The following is a 26,746-nucleotide window of genomic DNA, read 5'->3' on the forward strand; positions in this document are numbered from 1 at the left end:
AGTTAAGTTAATACTATGAAACAGAATTATAATTATATTTAAAATTAAGCTTTAATTATTACTTGTAAATACTGTGGTAGGGGACTTTGTTAGATAATTGTTATATTTGTAAAACAGTAATCGTTACTTAAATAAATTACTTACGAGTTACTAAAAAGGTACCTTAAAATACAGAATTAAACTTACGAGGTATTATACTGTAATTCATAAAGCCAGTAACAATCAAGGATTTTTCAACCTCTTTTATCTATCCCATTTAGTTAAAAAAAAGTAAATAAATTGAAATATAGGCATATAGCAAGAATCAGAAACTATCCATTCTGAATGGTCTAGTATACCAGTTTCTATTATTGTTTTTGTGGATAGTTTTTGCCTCTGAAAAGCTAAATCACACCTAATAAGATCATGATTTAGAGAAGACCTCAATTTTTATACATGATAATGGTATGATGTCAGAAAACATTCAATTTCAAATTTATGACAGATAAAAACTCCATGTTTCAACAGCCATGTTTAGTTTGTTTGAGCTGGTGAGCAGATATAAATGTAATCTGCACTACTATCAAACTCCAGGTCTGATAGATAACAAGCTAATATTTATTTCTAAGTGCTCTAAAAATTATTTGTAAAACCTGCATACAAAGGATTGCATAAATATATTGTGATTTTTAACAATTATTCTACACTACAATGGAAGTACATGCTCAAACAAGACACCTCAGCAGTATTTTAAAGCAGTAACCACCTAGCCAATTTCTGTATGTTCTGTAGTTTTTCTAATCCACTCTCCCTGTGGTTGAGCAAAATCGAATTGCCTCTCACATTTGCAGACAGCTCTGTGAAGGTGATAATAGAGCTGCTCCCTGCTGTCATGAGGCAGGAAATAGGAAAATGGCATATGGGGCTAGAAAGAAAGAAAGAAAAAAAAAAAGAAAGAAAGAAAGAATGAACAAAAAAAGAGAAAGAGAACTAAACAAGAACAAAAGGGGTTTCAACAAAGAACTATAACCCAATATGCTTTCCAAGTTAATCTGTTTTCAGAATTATTTAGCATATTTAATCATTCATTTGCATCCTCACTCCAGAAACGTGAATGGTTGATACCAAGTCTTTGGGCAAGTTTTCATTGTCTAAAATATTTGGAAAACACAACTCCAGAATATGTCCTGCACAATGTCTGCAAAACAATGCCCTTTAAATAGATTTTTAAAATGTTCTGCCAATTCCAAATTCATCATTTGAAAATAAAGGTAAAGCAATGTTTATTTAAATATTAATAAAATGTTTATAGCAGGCTTTGAGTATGGTTTAACTTTCCTAATTTTATGAAATTCAAAAAATTTAAAGATAAATATTCATGACAATTACACAAGTGATTAAAGAAGAAATCTCTAAACAAATTGCTAATAATACCAAGACACAGTTATCAACTTGTAAAGTTTTTTTGTTTGTTTTTTAAGTAAACAGATAGCAGCTTTCTGTGTAATTAAGAATCCCGCTTTGAACAAAATGGATTTTTATTTAATGTATCTGTAAACAGAATGTGGCAGTAGATGGCAATAAAGATAGAATCTACTCTACCTTTCCTTTTACACTCTGAATGGGATCCACAACCACTGCCACAGCTCTCTCCGACAAGGCTTCAAAGCTCTGCTGAGTGTTGATATCCACACCAGAAAGCCAACAACCAAAGCCAGGGTGACTGTGATACCAACCAACAACCATCTCCGGCCTGAAACAAAGAGGGCATTCAGATGCTCAGAACAGAACAAGTAATACATTTATGATATGAAAAGAAACAACACACTAACGGGGTATAAATTAAGAAGAGATGAAAAACACACAGGTGTGAAAAAGCACCATTAGAAACCCTGAAATTGTACACCATATTATCCAGAAAACATGGAAATGAATATGTGTGACAAAGGAGTACTATCATTAAGAGATGCACATTAGCAGTGGTAGATAAGGCTTTCAGTTTTTCACCTTGTTACCACAGTTTCTCAGAGCCAGTTTTTAGCCTTTCAGCATTCAAGTAAATATCTACTCTTTAACTCCTTAGCTCTGGGAGTTGGATTTTCCAGGCACAGAGTACATTTTTAACAATGGACACCAGGATCCACTGTTATGAAAGGATTAAATATCAATTAAACCAGCAGTAGAACTAGGAACTCAGTCAAAAACCAATTTGCACTGTTCTGCTCAGCTGCTGAGCCTTTTGCTAACATTAATTTTGAAGTTTTTTCCACAGTAGAAGAATTTGAGCAAGAGAATGGTAACTATTGAGAGATTTGGTCTGAGGAAAAAAACTTCAGAATATTTGGATTATACTTTCTCCGTCTTTAAAACTATGCCTACAAACATAATTAAATATTCATAATCTCATTCAGTTGCAGCTCTCAAATACATGGAACATACAAGCTCTTTCAATTATAAGTGACTAGACAGTAACTCCATATGCTAAACAGAGGGAAGCTACAGCCCAAGCTTACTATGTGACAGTCAAGAATTTTAACATGAGGCAGTTCTCTGATGGGCAAATTTCTTTGGTTCTAAAGGGAAGACATACTAGACAGGCGGTGCATGGCACCGATATTTACAGATACTTTTATGTCAACTACGTGACCTCTTTTTCTAGAAATGATATTGATAAACATCTATAACTTTGAGGTATGTTTCTATAAATATTTCCCATTATTTCTTTAGCTGATCACTTAAAATGCTTACCTTCCTGTCTGCTTCAACATATCCAACATTTTAGCTTGGAACACTGGATCAACTGCCTCCACACTTACACCCTGATTTAGAAAGAAATAAAAATTATTAATTTTTGTAAATTTGGAAAAAAAAAAAAGCTTCCCTATGTATATTATTTAGGGTTGCCAAAATCATTTTATAGGTTTTGATACCTACATTTGATACCTACTCAAGTCATTCAATTATAAACCTCAAACCAATCAAGCTTCTAAAATTGCCAACTAACAAACTGCCATTGGCTATGTATATGTTTACCAGAAATAAGAAAATAATTGAACCAACCATAGCTATTGGTTAGACCTATCTAGGCAAGCATACTTCCTAATGCCATCTTATCATAACTGATGACTAAAATGAGCTTCATCCAAAGTTCTACAAATATTCAGCTATCAAAATGAAACAGCCTCAAGTCTCTTACGTACAGCATTATTTTGCTAGTTCAACCAAAATAAAATGTTTGAACATGGAAGAATTAAAAGGTTCAGATCATCTCTCTGGCGATAGAGTACTGTCTTTATAGCTCCCAGGGCTTTTTTCTAACCTCAGGAATCTAAATCAAATGTACTTAAAGAAACTAGTTAACATAAGCACTTCCTTCCCACCAAAACAAACAGTACGCATATTGAATTCCAACAGGGAGTACATCCTCAAGAACAGGGGTATGCAATCTGCTGCTTATAGGCTAAGAATGTTTTCGGGTTTTTTCTTTCTTTTCATATATGTACTTTAAAAGGACTGTCTTAAAAAAGAAGAAGAATATGCAACAGAGACATATGTCTTTATAGAAAAAGTTTACTGACTCTGGGGTCAGAAGGAAAACTTTCTAATTCTATGACACTAGGAAATAGAATTAGAGTGAATATAGGGATCAAAATCTTTTATTTTATATTGTCAAACAAGCATTTACATGGAAGTAATGATATTAAAGCCTAAGAACGATGTATTATAATGGATATCTACATAAGTACCCATAACATATATAAGTCAGTTTTATGTATTTCATGTAGCCTAATATAAAAAGATAGATGCACGTAATAAATAGTCTAAGATTTAAATCTAAACCTTTAGTTAACATGTAGAGTGTTTCTCTATTTCCAAATGTATAAAAGAAATATAATGGATATCGAGATGGATAAAATCAGTAGATCCAAATTAGTTTACCTCAACAAATTCATCTATTTAGAGAAAACTTTACATTTATAAATATATTGCATTCTGTAGGAAATATTCTATTTTAAATGCTTATTTTAATATATGTACTATATATATTACAGTACTTAAAATTGTAATTTGTTCTCTAGCATCTACCTTATCAAAGTAAACTTACAGAGGCTCGAACAGAACAAACAGCTTTATAACACAATTTCTTTAATCCTTCTTTTACAAGGCTCAGTAAGAGAAATATTGCCTAGCAAAGAAGAAATATCCCTTGGAAAAATGCATGCATATTTTTTCTAAACAAACAGGTGAGAAGGATATATGTGTTTTTTTTTTTGGAAGGTGGATGGAATGGTTATTGTTTTTCGGCTATTTTCTTTCAGTCAAAATGCACATCTATCAACACAAGTTCATCAAACAAAAAGGCAAAACAAAACAAAAATCTCTAGAAAGAATAATGTATTCTATACAGGTAATTTGTATGGAGTACATATATATAAACAAATATAAACAAAATACCATGCCTAGGCAAAAATACTCAGGTTTGCTATTGTTTTGTGTGTGTGTGTTTGTTTTTTAACTTAACCTTTTAAATAAAAAAAGCTTAAAAGTCATTCATCACCATATAGAACATCTTTTAAATGACATATTTCAAAACAATGGGAACAAGACATAAGAACTAGTGTATGTGAGTTGAAAATCTAAATAAGAGAATCTCAAATCTTTTGAAAACTTGGTTCAAAATCAAACTAACACTCTGCTATTATAGGGTAAGTAACTTTTAAATCCAGTATTTTACCAGTTTAAGCTGAAGGCATGAGAAAATAAATTTAGCATTAGCATCATTCAGTTTGTAGACCTATAAGAAGTTATGCTGCGTTTTAAAGATTAATGATTTAATTCAATACAATCTAAAATTTCTATCAAACTTATTATTAATTTTTCCTATTGGAAAGAGAAAATATAATATGATGAGTTAGTTTGCATAGGAAAAGAAAAATGAAAAGAAACACATTTACTTGCAGCAGGCAACCATAAAAGTACTCACTGTTCCTGACTGTGGCATAGCAAACACATCAATCACTCTGACGGTATAATCATCAACAAATTCTCCAAGCATCAAACCCATAACTTCCATTGGAACTCCAGCACGGCCATGTTTTAACATCTGTAGAAAGGAAGAGATGTGGATACAAGCAAAGTTCATTAAGGTCTCTGATTCCTCTTTATAAAACAAAAACCAAATTTTGTTTCAGTGAAAATAAAAAACTCTTTTTATAAATGTACCTAAAACAATAGCTTATTTATGTCTGAGAGGATTAAGGTGACAAATACTCCAAAGTAAATACTCCAAATGAAAGCAAAAGAGTTCTCTAAAGCAAGTAACTACATTCACTACTTACTTTTAACAGTGCCAGGGAAGAGATATAGACTTGTTCTGCTGTGTCCACTGCAGGAGCATCTGTAGGTGGCCCCTAGAAACAAATACATCAATTATTACAAACACACACAGAGAGTTTATGAGTTTAAAATTCAAGTTACATGTGGTATAAACTTGATATTTTTAAAATAGTTTTGAAAAACATGTCAAGTACCCTTTTATTTGGCTACGACACAATCAAAACACATTTGCAAATATCAAACCTGTAGAAAACAGGTAAAACTTAATACTAAGACAAGGGTCTAATAGACACAAAGTTTAAGTCTTTTGGCAATGCCAATCTACCTTGGCTACAAAATGGCTATAATGTACCAATCAGCCACATTTGTTACCACAGTGTGTATATGTGAAATGCTGTTGCACTAGCACAATTAACTAAAGCATCAACATCAAACAGCAAATTCTCTGAGCTTCTTGATTTTCAGCTAAAGACAGCATGTATTAATAGATTAAGGCTATGGGATTCCTCTGCAAATTCATCGCTACAGTGGAGGAGAAGGGGAAAGAAGACTTCTAATCCCTGGGTGAAAGAGCTGTGAACAACATCCTCTGCACGTCACCTAATGAAGCTGTTCCCCTCCCCCTATACAACAACAAATTTAACACAATTGCCCCAGGTGTGAACAAACCAGTTGAGACAGGTATAGCTGATGTGAAAATACTTCCAAAATCCTAACCACTATCTTTAAAACAAGTATTACTACCAATCTTATTACAGGCTAAGGAAGACACTATGCTTCTCCTCTAAGGATTCTATCTTCCTGAAAGGAAGCAAACTTCTCTTGACTATAACATTCAGCTGCACAAGGTAACTGACATATAGTTCTTACCCTCAAGAGGCCTACAGTCTTATAAATGTGATTCTGTCCCACAATTAGTGCACATAGAAAGCTTCTTGTTTTTTAATATTGAACAATCTGGGAAATTAAAAGGAGATATGACATAATTGCCAGGTCCTGTTTTGCTTAAAGTTCCCTTTCCCCGACAGTAACTATTACAAATTAGGTAAACAACATGTTACCTTATCCAAATTGTAAGCCATGTTCTCTCTCCCATTTACACTTTTACATACTGAAAGTAAACAATTGCTTTACATTCCATACTTATAGTTCCATGTGTATTTCATGCTTTTGTGTGGGTGGGTGTGTGGGGGTGTGTGTGTGTGTGTGTGTTAAATTCTATTACTTTATATTGTTTTAAAAGTTCATAATATTTACTGGAAGCATTAAGTATAAACGGTTCTAGAATAAGTTTTCTCTAAATAAAATAATTTTTTTTTAATTTACTTCTGTTCAAAGTGGTGGGAAAAATCAAATCCCTCAAATTTAATTTTCATCATAAATGCCAGGCAATAAAGTTGGAAACTGACCAAATTCTTCATCTATTATCACCTAATGCAGTTTTACTGCTTATTTTTCAAATAGCTAAGATCTCCTTCAGAATGTAGTATCAGGCCAAAGCATCTTGCTGAAGTCATCATATAAACCTAATTTTAGTGGTATAATAATTTTACTTATTTCACTTAGAAAGTTAAGAAAGATTAAGGAAAAGGTGAGGACAACAATAAATTAGTTGTGATGAAAGGTTTGGGGGAAGTAGTAGTAGCCTTAAAAGGTTAGGATAATAGTAAGGTTTCAGTTAAACAGAAGGAATTGATTCTTGTGATCTACTGCATAGCCTGGTGACTGTAGTTAATAATAATGTATATTCCAAAATAGTTAAAAGATGACTTCAAATGTTCTCAGCACAAAGAAATGATAAATATTGAGGTGATGGATATGTTAGCCTTATGTGATCATTCCACAACATACATATTTATCAAAACATTACCCCCCACCAATATGTATAATTATTTGCCAATTTAAAATAAAATGAAACTAGAAAAATAGGTTAACAAACACTGTATTCATAAAATTATCCCTAGATCCAGAGCAACCTTATATACATTGCATATGAAGAAAGAAGTTAAACTGGTATCTTGACTGTCGCTTTAATACAGCCTTTCTCAACTTGCCCGAAAATTTTTTTTTTTAGAAAAAAAAAGGGAAATAAAACATCACACCATCACCAAAATGCGTTACTGACAGAATCCAGAAACTATTTCTGCCACCAAAGAAGGAAGAAACACTATTTCGTTTAATATTATATATATAACCAGTACCTAGAAAAGTACCTCGGCCATAATAAGAACTTAAGTACTGATTGAAAGAATGAATGAATAAATTAAGGTGCTACTGCAAGCCAATGGAACAGAAAAGAAAAATACCAACTAGTTACCTTGAGAGACAGGAAGCAAGCCACATGTCAGTGGCCTTTCTTCTAATTCAGAAACATACTAACTCACAATGGATTTTCTTCTGATTCAGAAACATAGTAACAAGAAAGCCATGTACTAAGAGAAGACTATGCAGCTGTTTATTGTATGAGTGCTGTTTTGTTTTTGTTTTTTTCAGACGGAATCTCGCTCTGTCGCCCAGGCTGGAGTGCAATGGCGCAATCTCAGCTCACTGCAACTACCGCCTCCGGGGTTCCAGCATCTCTCCTGTCTCAGCCTCCTGAGGCACTGGGATTACAAGGGGTATGTCGCCACGCCCAGCAAATTTTTTGTATTTTAGTAGGGACGGGGTTTCACCGTGTTGCCCAGGCTGGTCTTGAACTCCTGAGCTCAGGCAATCCACCCGCCTTAGTCTCCCAAAGTGCGAGCATTACAGGCGTGAGCCACCGCACCCAGCCATGAGTGCTGTTTTTAAAACAGCAGCCAGTGATACTTACTGCTGCCCCTTTCACTACTGTTGGCAAGAACTAGAGAAGGTTGGTAGCGGTGAAATGATGCCAGAGAGAGAGAGAAATCGCATATAATACACTGTCAATGGGACAGATACTAAAGACCTCGGCTAGCAGTGACTATCTAAGGCTGTTGTTTTCCTACATGCTCACCTGTTCAGAATAGCAAAAACCAGGCAACTGAAGAAAACCCCATTAAAGACTCGAAACTGAGCTCAGAGAAGTATGTAAGAACATGAACAGCTGATATGGGGGGAGGGGAGCCAGGGCAGGGCTGGGTAGAGGAGGGTGTGGCCCCTGGCTAGGGCACCACCACCGGGCTTGCGCCCATGGACCTAGGTGAAGACAGGCATTTTTGTTTTCCTGCCCAAATGTTGCATTTCCAAGACCACCCTGGCCTGCCACTCCCCAATCCTGTGTCTATTAAAACTCCAAGACCCAAGCAGTCAAAGACACAAGTGGCTGGACGTTGAGAGGAACAGAACACATCAGCAGAAGAAGACACTGGTGGCTGAACATGAGAGAGGAGCACATCAGCAGAGGAACACACGGATGGCTGGACGTGGAGAGAAACCACCAGGGTAGGAGCAAACCAGCATGCAAGCAGGCCATCAACCAGCAGAATGAAGCAGAGTTTGGCCAGGGCAGAGGACAGCGGTCTGACTCCAGGTGAAAACCATCTCCCTTCTGGCTCCCCTATCTGCTGAGAGCTACTTCCACTCAGTAAAACCTTGCATTCATTCTCCAAGCCCACATGTGATCGGATTCTTCCAGTACACCAAGGCAAGAATCCCCAGATACAGAAAGGTCTCTGTCCTTGCAGTAAGGCAGGGGGTCTAACTGAGCTGTCTAACACAAGCCACCTATGGATGGCTAAACTAAAAGAGCACCCTGTAACACACACCCACTGGGGCTTCAGCTGTAAACATTCAATCCTAGACACTGCTGTAGGGTCAGAGCCCCACAGCCTGCCTGTCTGTATGCTCCCCTAGAGGTGTGAGCAGTGGTGCACTGAAGAAGCGAGCCACATCCCAATTGAACGCCCTGTGAAGGGGACAAGGGAACTTTTCCTGTTTCACAGCTACAGATCAAAGATGACCCAATTAGCTCCCAAGATGAGAAAAATGTGGGGCTGTGGACCATCTACCTACATTATCTTTTGGCAAACACTCCTGGGGGGCAGTATTCTGGTGATTCAAAAAGAAAAGTCACCTAAATATAGGAATCGTGAACAAAATTTTAGAAAACTATTTGACATCAGTAAAATAGAAGTTCCTTATCTTTGAAACAGAAAGCTGGAGGACAGACCAAGATAAAAAGATGAAAAATAATTAAGAATTAAAATCACACTAAGAGAAACAAGGGTAAAAGCATTATAACAAATTTAATTCAGTGATATACAATATAAATTTCTAGATGTCCCAAAATGTACAGTAAAAACTTAAGAGATGAAAACGTTTAGAAATATAATAAAATTAGAGCAGCAGTCTCCAACCTTTTTGGTGCCAGGGACCGATTTCATGGAAGACCACTTTTTGAGTTTTGGGGTGGGAAGGATGGTTTTGAAATGAAACTGTTCCACCTCAGATCATCCAGCATTACAGATGGAGCATGCAACCTAGATCCCTCACATGGGTGTTCAAAATAGGGTTTGTGCTCCTATGAGAATCTAAAGCTGCCACTAATCTGACGGGAGGTGGAGCTCAGGCAGTAATGCTCACTTGCCTGCTGCTCAGCTCTTGCTGTGTGGCCCGGTTTCTATGGTCACAGACTCATATGGGGACACCTGAATTACAGGACAGACAAGAGCTCAAAGCTCAAAATTACAGTTGTTTCTAAGGATAAAATAAACAGAAACAATAAGCAAGGGCAAAGCTGAAGAAAATTTTCTTGAATTAAAAAAAAAAGTTCACTTTTGGGACTATCATATGTGAGGCAATAAGCAATGAATAAAAAACTGTATCTTGAAAAATCTTAGCTAAATCTCAATTACTTTAAGTAAAATGTCTAAAACCATATGAGTAGGGAAACCAAACAACCTGCTGGGAAAAAAATGCAACACAGGTTGACTTTGGATTTATTTGCAACATTAGATGGCAGAAAACAATGAAGCAAATCTTCAAAGTTTTAGGTAAAAAACTGAAAGTAAGAATTTTATATTCAATTTTTTAAAAACATCCAAAGGCCCACAAATATATTACTAAATATATAAGGGCTCAGAAAATAGAATTTCATATATCTTCCCTGAAAGAGCTTCTTCAATAAAAGATCCACTTGAGCATCCCAGTCCTTAAATAAAAATTAAAGGCTAAAAAATGGAAGAGTCATCATATAAAGAAATCTGTTACAACCAGTGAATGCAGTTAAAAAGATATAGATACAAATAATGTAATCAGGATCCAAACCCCTCATTATCCAGGTAACTATACAGGCAGGAGGGAGAAATGAAGTACACAATATGCTCTATATAATAGGGGAAATTTTCCCTATATATATATATATTTCCTATATAATAGAGGAAAATACAGATGTAAGTGTTGACATTTATTATTCTAGAAATATAAATTAGTTTTTTGAACAACTTTAACCACTGTAAAAATTAAAAAGCATGTAATCCCAGCTACTCAGGAGACTCAGTGGGAGGATGGCTAAAACCCGAAAGGCTGAGGCTGCAGTGAGCCATGGTTGACCACTGCACTCCAGCCTGGGCAACTGAGTGAGATCCTGTCTCAAAAAATTTTTTTAAATTAAAATTAAAAAGCCATGTACACATTAGTAAGTCACTGGGGAAGAAAAACCAAACACAATACTGACAGTAAAACAACAGTAGGAAATCAAGAAAGAAGAAAAACAAAAATACCAAGCAACATAAGGTAAGATCAAATATACTGGTTATGAAAACATATAAATGGATTAAAGTCCCTTGTTAAAAGATAAAAGCCTCTCATAATGGGTTTAAAAATGGAAATTCATGTGTATGCTGCTTACAAGTAACAATTAAAACAAAAAGATTGAGCAAAATTTGTCAATGAGATACCAATATTTTTTGTTTAAAAGAAGCCACAATGGCCAACAGTTCACTCACCTTACCTTTCTTCAGTGGTGTATTACATTAATATTTCCCACTATTAAATCATCTTTGTACTTCTAGATTAATTGTTCATGTTTTCTTTACTATTTGTTCATTGATTTTTTTTTTTCTCGTAAGTGAGATTGCTTTGGCATTTTTTGTGTGTGAAAATTGCCAGGTTTTGATATCATTATGTTAGAGTTACAAAACAAACTGAAAAATTTACAAGTTTCCCAATTACAAAGTTTTCCATTTTCTATGTTCCAATAAAATGTATGTGAATAAAAAATCTATCCATGTTTTTCAATTTTGGAAGTGTTCATTATTAAAACATTTGTATTTGAGGCTGTTCTGTGGCTAATTGTTATAACCTTTTCAGTTGTATTGATAAATTCAGGTTATCTATATCTTGAGGCTATATGAACTATTATAGTGTTGCAGAAAGCTTCATTTCATTTAGATTTCAAAGTTATCACCATAGAATTGAACATATTCTATTTTAATTTTTCATTTTTTCTTAGTACTGGAAGCATTTAAAACTAAATTTCCTTCCCTATATCATGTTATACCACCACCCAGATGGATTAAAGAGTTACATGTTTTTTTAAAAAATTAAAGTGTAACAAATGCTATGCCAAAAATATTGGTGAATGTCTATTTGATCTGGATGAAGAAGCACATTTTAGGTACAAACCCAACTGAACAAATAAAGGAACATAAAATTGCCAACATAATCTAAATTTCTAAATACTTAAAGAATTTAAAACAAAACACCCTGAAAAAATAGTTTTCCCATTTATGACTAAAAGTCAGTACACAAGTAAATTAAAAATACTAAAACCATAATGGAAACATGGACAAAGAATAATAAAGAGACTAATTACATCAGAAAACATGATGAAATAAATATGAAGGCCAGGCGCCATGGCTCATGCCTATAATCCTAGCACTTTGGGAGGCCAAGGCGGGCGGATCATGAGGTCAGGAGATGGAGACCATCCTGGCTAACATGGTGGAACCCTGTCTCTACTAAAAATACAAAAAATTAGCCAGGCATGGTGGTGGCATGTACTTGTAATCCCAACTACTCAGGAGGGTGAGGCAGAAGAATCGCTTGAACCCAGGAGGCAGAGGTTGCAGTGAGCTGAGATCACACCACTGCACTCCAGCCTGGGTGACAGAGTGAGACTCTGAGGGAGTGGAGGGGAGGGGAGGGGGAGTGGAGGGGAGGGGAGACGGAGGGGAGGGGAGGGGAGGGGAGGGGAGGGGAGGGGAGGGGAGAAGTATGAAAAATGTTCAATCTCCCTAGCTGATCTTCTTTAATTAAAGAAGTGCCAATTAACACATTAAGACATTGTGGGGGTTTGTTTGTCTACCAAACAAGCTTTACAAAGCCCAATTTTAGAAAAGGTATAATAAAAGAAACACTATTAGCATTGTTGATGAGAATGTAAAATGGGATAGTCTATCAGAAAAGCAACTGGGCAATGTATATCGAGAGCCTTTCAACTGCACAAACTTTTTGACCTACTTTTTCACTCCTAGACATTATTTGAGTAAATAAGCAGAGATGTTTGCACAAACCAGAGTGTTCATGATAGTTCTTTTAATAAGGCAAATAAACCTTGGAACTTAACCTATAATTAAAGAATATTGTTGAAAGTCTCCTTCTCTGAGATATCTGATGACTCTAGCCATTTTAACCAGTAAAAAGACCTTAAGTTAAAAGAACTGTAACCTACTCCTACACTGAATATTTTAATTTACAATCTTGAAGGAACCCTCCTCTAACTTGAAAAAGGTGATGTTATAGACAGAAGGGAACCTTGTACACTGTTGGTGGGAACACAAGTGGAGATGACCATGATGGAAACAGTATGGAAGTTCACCAAAAAATTAAAGACAGAACTACAATATGACCAGCAATTTCTCTTTTGGATACTCAAAGGAAATGAAATCAACACCATACAAAGATATCTGCAGTCTCTTGCTCACTGCAGCATTACTCACAATAGCCAAGATATGGAAACAATCTAAGTGTCTGTCAATGGACAGATTGATAAACTGTGATGCACACACACACACACACATATACACACATACACACACAAATGGAATATTATTCAACCATAAAAGAAAACCCTGCCATTTGTGACAACATGGGTGAACCTCAAAAGCATTGTGCTAAATGAAATAAGCAAGACCGAGAAAAACACATACTTCATGTATACGTGGAATCTAAAAAAGTTGAACTCATAGAAACAGAGTAGAATGGTGGTTACCATTAGCCAGGGGTGTGGGGAAAAGGGGAGATGTGGGTTGAAGGGTACAAACTTGATTGTAAGATGAATAAATTCAGAGGATCAAATGAAGTGACACATGTAAACTGATTGTGATAATCACATCATTAAATACATGTATATCAAATCACCACATTGTATACCTTAAGATCATATAATTTTGCCAATTATACCTCAACAAACCTGGGGAGGAAAAAAAAAAAGCTAAGAGAAAGGAGCCTGGCTACCAAGTACATTCACATGGAGGCAGATTTCTCTCCTTTCTTGGAGGCTACAAAAATGAGGTAAATTACAGATTAACCCATGCAACAACCAGCTAGGCTTATGTTTACCCATGCAAAGTATTTTAGGCACTGAAGGATACAGCCTTTTTTGGGCAAGTCTTGACTCTTTAGAGATTCCACTTCAGAGAGTTCTTCACTCTCAAAATCTGAGCTACCCAGGACAGGAATGTGACTTCAAATCATGCATGATATATAGGAAATGTTCAAAAGAACTTGATAAAGTCTGGGAAACAGAAGACTCAAGGTACAAAACACCGCTCTTTAAAATCTGAAAAGCTGTCAGACAGACAAAGTTTAGACTAACAGTTCTCAAAGTGTAGTCTCCCTGAACCCTTCACAGTCAGCATCGCCTGTGAACTGGTTAGCAATGCACATTCTTACTGAATCAGAAACTCTGGAGGCAGAGCCCAGACATGTGGGTTTTTAAAAAGCCCTCCAGGTGATTATGATGCTAAAGTGTGTGAACTACTGATTCAGACTATGTTTTATGCAGAACTATGAGCTAATTGGAAGAAGCTATAGGACAGTGAATTTGGGTTCAATTTAAGAAAAATTTTGGGCCAGGCATGGTGGCTCACACCTGTAATCCCAGCACTTTGGGAGGCCAAGGTGGGCGGATCACAAGGTGAGGAGACGGAGACCATCCTGGCTAACACGGTGAAACCCCGTCTCTACTAAAAATACAAAAAAATTAGCTGGGTGTGGTGGCAGGCGCCTGTAGTCCCAGCTACTCGGGAGGCTGAGGCAGGAGAATGGCGTGAACCTGGGAGGCAGAACTTGCAGTGAACTGAGATCGCGCCACTGCACTCCAGCCTGGGCAACAGAGCGAGACTCCATCTCAAAAAAAAAAAAAAAAAAAAAAAAACCACACACACACACACACACACAAATTTTGTATTGGTCCAAACTATCTAAAGAAGAGTTTAAGTTAATAAGCTACCCATATTTGGAGTTAATCAAACACAGGTGTTCAAATTGGTAAAAGTATTACAGAAAAAGCTTACATATTCAATGACTGATTAAATCAGATTTTTTTTTGGGAGGCCAAGGAGGGGGCGGATCATGAGGTCAGGAGATCGAGACCATCCTGGTCAACATGGTGAAACACTGTCTCTACTAAAAATACAAAAATTAGCTGGGTGTGGCGGTGCATGCCTATAACCCCACCTACTTGGGAGGCTGAGGCACGAGAATCGCTTGAACCCAGGAGGCAGAGGTTGCAGTGAGCTGAGATCGTGCCACTGCACTACAGCCTGGTGACAGAGAGAGACTCCATCTCAAAAAAAAAAAAAAAAATTACATGATTTTTAAAGGTTCCTTCCTAATTTACTATGATCACATTCTCTCCCAAGATAGAGATCTCAAATTCAAGGCCTTCAAAATTCAAACTCAACCATGTTTCTCTACAAACTAACTTGTCAACTTATTCTAATTAATATATTGAGTCTCAGACTATGAATCTAGGCAAAATTTTTGTTGACTTTCTCCTTCAGTCCTTATATTCAATATATCACCAAGTTTCATCAATTATTTGTTATTTTGCAGTGTGGGCAGAGATTTTTTAAATATTCATTTTTGAGAAATGAGTGGCAAGAAAATAACATCCAAAGAGTTCACTCCTAGGCAAGTAAGTTTGGAATATACTGTGTATCCACCCTAACCCCCCAAATTTGTTGTACGTTAGAACAGGGCTGGGCACAGTAGCTCACGCTTGTAATCCCAGCACTTTGGGAGGCTAAGGCGGGTGGATCACCTGAGGTCAGGAGTTCAAAACCAGCCTGGCCAACATGACGAAACCCCACCTCTACTGAAAATACAAAAATTAGCTGGGCATGGTGGCAGGTGCCTGTAATCCCAGCTACTCAGAGGCTGAGGCAGGAGAATCACTTGAACACGGGAGGCAGAGGTTGCAGTGAGCCAAAATCATGCCACTGCATTCCAGCCTTGGTGACAGAGCAGGTGAAAAAAAAAAACAACAAAAAACAATATGAAAGGCTCAGCCAGGCATAGTGACACATGCCTGTAGTCCCAGCTACTTGGGAGGCTGAGGTGGAGGATCACTTGAGCCTAGGTCAAGGCTGCAGTGAGCCATGATCTCGCCACTGCACTCCAGTCTGGGACACAATGAGGTCTTGTAAAAAAAAAAAAAAAATATATATATATATATATATATCTATATATCTATATATCTATCTATATATATACACACACACACACACATATATATGTTACAGGGTGTAATAAAAGCTGTTTATCTTTGTTTAACCTTAAGTTTTCTAAATCATTCCATGAGCCACATAGTCCTATCAGAGAAAATCTGGAATTTTTCAGGCTCTGGAAAAACACACCTTTTTTTTTTTTTTTTTTTTAATGTGTGATAGATACCAATCCCAAACTACAAATAATACTTAAGTATTCATCATGTGCTGCCACAAACTGCATGGTTAAACAAAAGCTTCGACAAGCTTGTGAGGTAGTCAAAATATGCATCAACATATATCACAAGGCTTAAAAGTATTATAATCAAAGCTAAAATGCAACTTCTGACACTAGTAATATACTTTCCAGTAGAGTATGCCATCCCATTTTCAGATGCCCCAATCTACTTTTATTCTGGGAGCTTAGTTCACTTTCATTGTTTATAATTTTAGAAGCTTCTGCCACCTGGAGCCATTTCCTATTAAAGGAAATGGAAAGAAAATTTGAGATGTCCTTCCTATTCAAAAGTAGTTAGTATGCTCATTGAGAACAGGGAACACTTCAGTGTCTCCCCATATTTCCTGAAGTCTAGATGGGCACAGTGGGCTATAGAGAGCAAAATGCACTATACACTGTATAGATACTAATATAAAAATTAATATGCCTTTTTCCAAGTCCAATTAAAAAAATGTCTTTGCCCTAAAAAAAATAACTTTTTATTAAAAGCTATGGGAAATTTAAGTCACATAAAGCATTTGAGACTTTTTTTTTTTTTTTTTTTTTTGAGACGGAGTCTTGCTCTGCCGCCCAGGCTGGAGTGCAGTGGCCGGGTCTCAGCTCACTGCAAGCTCCGCCTCCCGGGTTTACGCCATTCTCCTGCCTCAGCCTCCCGAGCAGCTGGGACTACAGGCGCCCGCCACGTCGCCCGGCTAGTTTTTTTGTGTGTATTTTTTAGTAGAGACGGGGTTTCACCATGTTAGCCAGGATGGTCTCGATCTCCTGACCTCGTGATCCGCCCGTCTCGGCCTCCCAAAGTGCTGGGATTACAGGCTTGAGCCACCGCGCCCGGCCAGCATTTGAGACTTTTTAAAAGTCATGGCATACAAATGATAGAAAAATAAAAACCAGGCAAGCACAGTTCTCAAATATATTACCAGTTCAAAGAATTAAATTATAGATGCATATATATAAGCATATAAAATTGTATTCTTAGTATTAATGTATTTTAAAGAACTGAGTAGGGCCAGGCATGGTGGCTCACACCTATAATCCCAAAATTTGTTGTATATTAGAATAGGGCTGGGCGCAGTAGCTCACACCTATAATCCCAGCACTTTGGGAGGCCGAGGCTGGAGGATCACTTGAGCCCAGTAGCTGAAGACCACCCTGGGAAACATAGTAAGACAGCATCTCCACAAAAATTTTTTTAAAGATTAGCCAGGCATGGTGGTGTGTGCCTATATTCCCAGCTACTCAGAAGGTTAAGGTGGAAAGATGGCTTCAGGTCAGGAGGTTGGGGCTGTAACGAGCTGTGATTGTGTCACTGCACATTCCAGCCTGGGCAACACAACAAGGCCCTGTCTCCAAAAAAAAGAACTGAATAAACAGCAAAAATAAGACACTAATTCCTTGTAGAAACAGAAGTCTCAAATATGAAGGATTTTCAAGATACTTCATGTGCTAGATGGCTATGCCCTGAGCAAATAAAGATATTGAGGTATGGCTCTATTTTTTTTTTTTTTTTTGAGACAGAGCTCACCCTCTCGCCCAGGCTGGAGTGCAATGGCACAATTTTGGCTCACTGCAACCTCTGCCTCCCGGATTCAAGTGACTCTTCTGCCTCATCCTCCCAAGTAGCTGGGATTACAGGCACGTACCACCAAGCCCGGCTAATTTTTGGTATCTTTAGTAGACATGGGGTTTCACCATGTTGGCCAGACTGGTCTCAAACTCCTGATCTCATGATCTGCCTGCCTCAGCCTCCCAAAGTGTTGGGATTACAGGCATAAGCCACCGTGCCCGGCCAGACTCTGTTTTAAATATGAAAAAACTTAAGGGGAAAAACGTATGAGTCAAGAGTTTCAGTGAGGGGAAATGTTGAGTAGGAGTGGTCAGGTTAATGAGGTTGTAATGAGCAGAGACACAAAGTTTCAGGATTGGGAGGAGCTACCTAGTGGAAAGGAGACAGCACATGGTTTTTATCCCTCACCCACAAGTAAGTTTCCAAGTCCCTCTACCCCAATGCTTATGTCTCATATTTCCAATCCTAGACTTCAATGAGAAACTAAAGATTTCGCAAGTAGAAACTGTTAACATGTTTTCTCAAGTTAGACTTAAGTTATAACTATTGTATTGTTAGTTTATATTTACATTCAACTAAAATGGACTAAGTGATCACATGAGGACAAATTATACATGTCTTATTTATAGGACTAAAAAAGACCAGAATAAATTTACAGAGTATCAATCACTGCAATCATCTTTTATTTATTGAGTAATTATTATGTTTAAGAAAGTCAGTGAAATGCTAGGTAAAGTGAGGTTAAAAAAATTATATAATGATACAAACCAAATGAAAACCTGGCCTCCAAATACTTTTTGAATTTTTAAAATTGGCTTAGGCTGTTACTACTATAAAAAACAGTAATGGAAAAAAAATGTCTTTTTTCTGGTGCTTAATCAAGAGCATAGTTCTAAAATTATCAGCTTATGTAGTATGTGAACTATTCAAGTTAACTGTGTTGACCTTATAACAACTATTTCACCACCATTTAAAAAAAAAAGAACAGGAAGTCATTTATTGGAGATTGAATGTGATGTAACTTAAACTTCAATGTCACTTAATAATAACTATTAGAATAAACCAAGGCACCAGTATAACTAAAGAGGTACTTAAGCTATATAAATAGTCTGTCTTTCACACAATGCCACTATAAAATAAGCATACACATCACTGACAATAGAAAAGTAAATAAGAAACATCTGAACATTCTGCAACTTCACAGTCTGCTGCTAAAACTTAAATGAATGTTACCATTTGAAACTTGGAATATGATTTATAGTTACATACTTCTGTAAAAAATATGAAACTAAAATGCACATCTCCCTTGTAAAAACAAGGAATTGAAATAATTACTTTTGCTATATAAATCCTCAATACTAAATTCCTACAAGCAACTTTGAAACCACTTAAGTAATTCTGACTCTTGAAAATAAGTTTGTTATAAAAAGGGGGAAAATTCACACCTTTAAACAGACTAAAACTGTAAGTCAGTGATCTAACAGAACTGTAGGGTAAAGAGCTGAGCGCAAGCAGTGTGATCAGCCTTTCTTCATCCATGAAAATCTAAGCAACCAGTGATATAAAACCTGTTATTAATTCCGCAAAGGCAAATAAACCTCAGTACAATGAGTTTTGATCTGCCACATTTAGTAAGACAGATATTATCATCCAGGTTTACAAATTTTAAATGTGGTTAAATTAACCGAGGCATGAGGTGGATTTTTTTTCCATTTGGAAGACTAAACTCCGATCCAGTATAAAAACCTGTGACTTTTACATGGGTAGCCCTTGTTGACTAAGTGCTAAAAGAAAAAAAAAAAAAAAAGGCATTTGCCATTATAACAGCATAAAAACTAACGCCTCAAAGTGTTACCTACTCAGGCCTTTTAACAAATTTGTTAACACTATTAGTTCTATTACTCCACCTTTCTCTTAGTGTGAATGGTATCAATTATTTAGCCAATTGTATTATGTTATTAAAATACCTGCTGATTAAACATGAACTAAAGTGTCACTTAAAAGAAATGTAAAATAAATAGCATCACTGAACTGCAACATTCCAAAAATATCTAAAAATATAAATTTATCTCGGGAAATCACATTAAACATTTCAAAAATTTGTAAAAAAAAAAAAAAAAAGGAGTTTGAATATTTAAATATTACATATGGCTTACTTTTATAATGGCTATTTAAAAGTGCATATTTAGTCCTGTGTTTTAAAATTATTTTTTAAAGTCTGTTAAAATATATGCTTTATAACAAAAAAGAAAATAGGCTCTAGGAACAAATGAAGGTGATTATATGTTTTAAAACAAAACCTAAACATATAATTTATTGAGTTGATGGAAAATAATTCTTAATTTTATGGTATCTAATATTACCCTCAACAAATTTTGTCATAAAATCAAAAATTTAGATGAAACCACTACATTGTTTCCTCAATTAAAAATTCTTTAAAAAAAAAAAAAACACACAACATAAGTGAATTCAAACACATACAAATAACTACCATTGTATTGTTTATCTCTTACCCAGCAAGGTAAGAAACAACCTTTTAATACTTTAATTTTGTGAGTATTAAACAACTAGTGTGAAAAACAAGCTGCATGTAAACTATTTCTACTGCATGAGCTTCAATGACTAGCTAAGGCAACCTGTTATAGGAGGTGTTAATTGGCAATAGGAGTACAAGTCAGAAGCATGTTCCCCATCGTCCTAACCCAGCAAGGCTAGGTCATTAAAGTGGAAATGAATTCTTTCATGTCGACTTAACCCTTTCAATGCATGATTTCAGCTGTTTGCTTTCAATTAATTTAAAAAACTTGTTACTTTTTAGAGTTAAAAAAAAAAAATGTTCCAAAAAAAAGATTCTTTGGCTGACAGTTCCAATGACTATATTATTCAGAAGAGAAGAACAGAGCAAGTTAATTGCAATGTAATACTGCAATCTCCCCTCAGAAAAACATATAAACTAATTGTATTTGCCTATTTTAACACTGAAAAGAAGATAGAGGAGACAGTGTTTAGAAATAGCTCAGAACAATTTAATCACATAGGGTTTCCATTTACATTTCTGTTTGCGGATCCAACAACTGTCCCATTAATCATCTTAACCTTGGGATAGAGTAGTAGTAATTTTTTATTCCCATAATGTCTATACAAGAATCCTCAACATAAAAGTGTTTTAAAACATAAACGAGTTAATACACCTTTCTAATTATGTTTTATTATTCTGATAAGGTGCATAATCACAGCATAGCCTGATGACTGGTTGCCAAAAAAAGCCCAAATTCCTTTTATGGCATGATCTCAGAGGTTTCCAGATGGTGCATTAATTCTTTAAAAGAAAAAAAGGAAGACAAAAAGAAGGAAAGAAAATAAGAAGGGAAATGTCAAAATAATGATGCATTGCTTTTGAAATGCTACATTTATAAATACTAATATCTCCATATATTTTAAGCATTATAGAAAATTAAAATAAAATGCAATTATATAATATTACAAATATTACAAATAAAAATATGCATATACTGCATCTTTCATCTGAGTAATCCTGAAAGTACTGACTTTAGTAAAAACTCATAATATCAGAGTAAGAATTACACATTAGAAAACATACCTAACACTATGTACCTTGCATAATACATAAATAAATAAATTGCCAACATAACAACAGAGACATAATTTCATCCACTGCTGAAATATACCTAGGTTCTTGAGTAACTTTAACCAATGACATAGTTCTTTATTAAAAATTTGATTAGCAAGAGACAAGAAAACAATGGGAAATATAATGGTTCAAGGATGTCAAACAATGAGAATTATACTATATTCCTATACCATACACTACATCCCTTTCCTACCTCACCAACCTGCTCTCAAATTTTCTAATTATTTAACAAATTTGGTTCCTGCCTCTCTGAAAAGTTTCTTTTCCTAGGCCTACTGAGTTCCTCTAATATAGCACACCTAAGTTTGGTGGCCCTGCAGCCAGTATTTTGAGAATATAAAAACTGCAGCAAGAAACAGGCAGTGGGTGAAGCAATGTACTAGCAGGAGAGAGGGGTAAATGACACCATTATCTGGTTATAAGAGACCCCATCAAAGTAACATAGGGGCTGTCAGCCCAGTGCACAATGCCTAACTGATATTTCTTTCCCTTTAAGACCACCCTTGGTACTCACTTTGAAACAATTCTCACCTATTTAAAAAACGTGTGTGTATACTCCATAAATAAATATACCCACTATCAACCCACAAAAACTAAAAACAAAAAGTGTCTATGTGTGTGTGAAATATACCATGAGCACCAATCACTTAAGAGATCTACGAAATCTGTCTCATCAGAATAGGAAATGGCTGTCTCCCACTTTGGGTAACAATCACTATGCTCCATTGCAATGAGAAAGGACCAAGCACAATGCTCAACTACCTTTGTTATAAAAAACCATCATTTAGCAGCCTGGGCAACATAATGAAACCCAGTCTCTACAAAAAACTACAAATATTAGCCAGGTGTGGTGGCTCAAATCTGTAGTTCCAGCCACTTGGAGGGCTAAGGTGGGAGGATCATTTGAGCCTGGGAGGTGGAGGCTACAGTGAGCCAAAACTGTGCTGCTGCACTCTAGCCTGGGCAACAGAGTGATACTCTGTCTCCACCAACCCCCCACCACCTGACACACATACAAAAAGGCAGCATCATTCATGGAGACCAGTTCAAACTTCAGAAACCGGAAAATATAAACATTTAGGATTGGCAAAAACATACTGTCTTTTATAACTGGAAAGAGGGGCCCAGAATCAAGCAGAACGTGAATGTCTCATAACAGAACACTGAGGTATCAGAATTGTTCCAAAAAAGACTGCAACTGGCTTTAGAGTTCTTATAGTGCCAGTGGCCCTTTTGAAAATACTGTTCAGCTACGGTACTATTTATGTATCTAAATTACAAAACATGTAAAAATAAATAAAAAATAAATTAAGTGGCTATTTTGGGAAGCACCCATAATTCATAATTCATTAACTAGACCATCTTTTAAATTATACTATGCAAAGCCATGTATGAAATGTTACACACAGAGAGACATACAAAGAATCTACGTTTTTATTTATTCACTCAACAACTAGACTTGACAGTCCACGTACCATGTACTAGCTACACACAAGTAGGAAAGTCCTCTCACCCTAAAAAGGTTTACAAAGTAGAGGGCAGGGAAGAAAGAGAAGAACCATAACTGCAATATAGAATAAGTACCAAAATAGATGCATAAATAGGGAACAAACACATAAGTGATAGCAATCTATTTGATAAAATCTTCCTTTATGCTAAGAATTAAGGAATATATAGACCTTTTCCAAGTAAGAAAAGGGGGAGGGGGAAAAAGGCATTCTGGGAAGATAAAAACGACACATTGAAAGGCACAGAGACATAAAACACATCACCACTCAAAGCTTTTTAAACAATAAAATGGGTTAACTAAAGCATGGATTTCTAAATGTGAAACTCGAGATTTCACTATTATGATATAGAGCATCTTTTCAGTTTACAGAATTTGTATAAATGTTACATCTGACTCATAGTCTTAAAGCCAGATTATTTCTCTTTAATACACAGTTCTCAGAACAAAATATTCCTTTAATAAATAATATTATAAAGAGCTGATTATCTGACATCCAAGCAATGGACACCAATGGATGAGAAGACACGGAGTTCAAGGCTGGGGGATTAGCTGGATCACTGATCAAAGGAACTGAAGGTTAAGTGGATGCTACAGTGATCAGCTGTTAGAGCTACTAAGCAGCCATAAAAGCTGGGCCCTGGAGGTGTTAACACGGAATACAAATAACCTTCCTGTTTGTGTGTATCTTGCTTTACATTTTTCAAATATAATTACATTTTGCTTTATTTCTCAAATGTTATTTTACCTCATCTAATGAAAGAAGAGAAAGACAAAGAAACAATATAAGAAAAAGAAAGCAACATACAGAAGAGAGGGAATCCAAAAAAATGGGTGAATGTGGGCATGAATATCCGGAAAAAAGGAAGAAAAAAAAGCCTTGGGAAACTGGGTGGCAGATACTGTGACATGCACTGGGTATATGATGTTAGATGTGGTCCTAGTCCTTAAAGTGTAACATAGGAGACAGAAAATACACAGTGTACATAAAAATTAATACTTGATTGTAACTCGGTGTAGTTTATTATTTTAGTGGCAAAATAAAAGGAAAGAGAGTAAGTCTTGGTAATATAATAAAAGCAAGGCCCTATTTCAAAGAGCCTCCTCAGAAAGCAAATAAGCAATGAATGTAAGCCAGAGGTTCTTAACTGTATTTATAGCTCAGAATTACAAGGAGAGCTTAAAAAATTCTGATACCTGGGCCTACCCTCAGAGATTCTGATTTAATTGCTATGGATTGAGGCTCAGGAATCTTTTTTTATTTAGCTCCCCAAGTTATTCTAAATCAAGGATATAAATAACCAACTTATTTATATCAAGGTTGAAAACCACTGATATAAACTTACAAAATAAGGATTTCATTATTGTGAGGTTAATGAAATGGCTACGGTTAGTTTGCCCAGCCAGTTGTCTAGGAATTTCAGAGGTCTACAGCCAATCACCAAATGCATCAAATTCTGAATTACTACAACATTTATTATAATTTCAATTTAGTGAGATACAGAGGTTTACAAATTATCACAGAAATATGAAGTAGAGAGATTAATCAGGCTAGAGACATCATATCACTAATTGCTGCTCTCCATGAAATATTTTTGGTTACTGTCTCAGGCACGTAATAGGGCTGCACTTCCCTGACCTCTTGAGGTCAGGTATGAACATGTGACTCGCTTCAGCCAAGGAAATGTAAGCAGAGTGGCCGGTGTCACTTTCAATCAAAGCTTTTTAAGGAGTGTTCAATGATAGTGCTGCGTCAGCTTGAGTCCCACAGTAATGATACCACGGAAGAGAGCACCCAGACGACCCACGTAGACATATACTATGAGTGAAAAAGAAAGCTTTCTGGTTTTAAACCATTGAGATTTGGACGTTGTTCCTGAAACATAATCAACCTTTCCTAACTAGCACACCATAGAAGACTTCCAGGGGAAAGAGGAGGGTAAGGGATCATTTAAGTAGTCTAGAAAGAAAGTAGTAAATACATTAAATACACAATGGGGTTAAAGGGCTTTCTTTTACAGAGAACACCTTACAAAAAGTAATATAATGGATGAGCAGAATGGTATGGGAAACTTGAGGACTTATAGAGTATAATATGGCTAGTTTGAGATATGAGAAGGTCAGAGCAAAAGATGAATGTAGAAAGAGACAAATCATGAGGACAGAAATTCTAGACAGTAGATCAACTCATAAAAGGGCCAAAGGGGCCATTCGGTGATACTACGCCGCAACTTTCTTTCTGCCCTAGTATAAGCTAAGTGATAAGGCCACTTTCACCAGCAACAATGACACATGACCATACAAATCATTTTAGAAAGCTCCCAGATGATCCTGATCACGCCCAAAAGGGATAGGTGGCCCTCTCTTTCCCATCCCCTTTTCCCATCCCCCTTCACTACACTTTGGCCTGAAGACCATAATTTTTATCCTAAACTGAATATGACTGAGGTCTCATTAAGGATATTTAAACAAATAAATAAAGTAATAAGTTCCACATTTTAAAAAGAACTATAGAATTTCTTGTAGTGGGAAGATTTACTAAGGAAGACTGGACAAAGGAGGGCACAGACAGGATTATAGAAAGGCTGAAATAAGCAGAGGCAATGACGAGAATAAACATTTGAAGCACACTCCACAATACAATACTTGGAGACTAATTACACTTGGGGGAAATGGAGAAGTACAATATGATTGCAGGTTTTGCCTTAGGCAGCAGGGTAAATATCAATACCATTAACCAAGATATGGAATACCTTCAGGCCATATCCAAAATCTCCAAAATCTAACTGCTTCTAACTATACCTGCATTACAGCAATCTAGTGATTAACTATAAATGTATTTATGTGAACATGAAATCCGCTTATTTCTCATTTTAGTTTGTTTTTACTCTTATTGGAAATGATCTGAGATCTCCTCTCCTTCCTACTACCTTGATTAATCAAGACACAACAATATAAAGTTCAAAGTTAAGTCAGCACAACTATAATAACATTTTATCTGTCTGTCTGCAAATGGCTGGTTAGGCCCTGCCCAAAATGGAACAGTTTAAGACTATTCAAAACCATTACAACAGTCAGTTATTCACTCAAAATTAAACATCATCACATCTAGTTTTAGGACTAGTTAACTTCCTTCTTGGTATAAATTACTGAAGTTCTTCATCCTCAAATAGGATTGCCGCATACATGATACTGAGTTAAATTTGAATTTCAGATAAATAAGTATTTTTATTAAGTACATCCCAGGCAGTATTTGGGACACACTTATATTAAAAATTAATGATTACTTATCTGAAATTCAAATTTAACTGGGCATCTAGTATTTCCATTTGCCAAATCTGGCAACCCTATCCCCAAGTACTTTCTATTCTAAGTTCCTTACACATTTTATTTGTTCTGCCTAGCTTACTTAAGCCAAAGGCAACTTTATATTACTAAACATACCAACATTTCTTTAAAAATGTTACCATGTATTTGTCTTTAAATAAGCATACTTTTAAGACTTAAGTACCCTCACCAAATGGACATTCCCAGTTCCCTCTTATGAAAAGAATACAAATTAAATCTATATCTCAATGTTATACATATCGTATTTTTAATCTTGTTGGAAATCAATATCAACTTTGACATATCTTCTCTCTCCAAATGCTAACATAATTATTCATTAACCAACAAATACATCTTTTACTTCAGGCAAGAAAACATTCACAGTTTAGACCACATCTTGCAAGCCCTGCTGGTCTCTCCAACTCCACCCTGCTGGTCTGGCTCACAGAAGACTCTCCTCCCTCCT

General features: G+C 36.0%; 1 protein-coding gene across 2 annotated transcripts in view; it reads right to left on the minus strand.

Annotated features, from left to right (window-relative positions):
• The window catches only part of PSMD14 (proteasome 26S subunit, non-ATPase 14), a 111,056-nt gene that overhangs the window by 41,455 nt on the left and 42,855 nt on the right, over nucleotides 1–26,746 (minus strand). For both annotated transcript variants that reach the window (XM_033231314.1, XM_033231315.1), the window contains 4 exons: nucleotides 5,319–5,390; nucleotides 4,964–5,083; nucleotides 2,728–2,798; nucleotides 1,582–1,732 (listed from right to left, as the gene is read on the minus strand). In XM_033231314.1, coding sequence (XP_033087205.1) covers nucleotides 1,582–1,732; nucleotides 2,728–2,798; nucleotides 4,964–5,083; nucleotides 5,319–5,390 — 414 coding nt within the window. The remainder of the gene's footprint in view (nucleotides 1–1,581; nucleotides 1,733–2,727; nucleotides 2,799–4,963; nucleotides 5,084–5,318; nucleotides 5,391–26,746) is intronic.

This window comes from Trachypithecus francoisi, unplaced genomic scaffold (genome assembly GCF_009764315.1).
Source record: "Trachypithecus francoisi isolate TF-2019V2 unplaced genomic scaffold, Tfra_2.0 Lachesis_group13, whole genome shotgun sequence".
Taxonomy (NCBI): Eukaryota; Metazoa; Chordata; class Mammalia; order Primates; family Cercopithecidae; genus Trachypithecus; species Trachypithecus francoisi.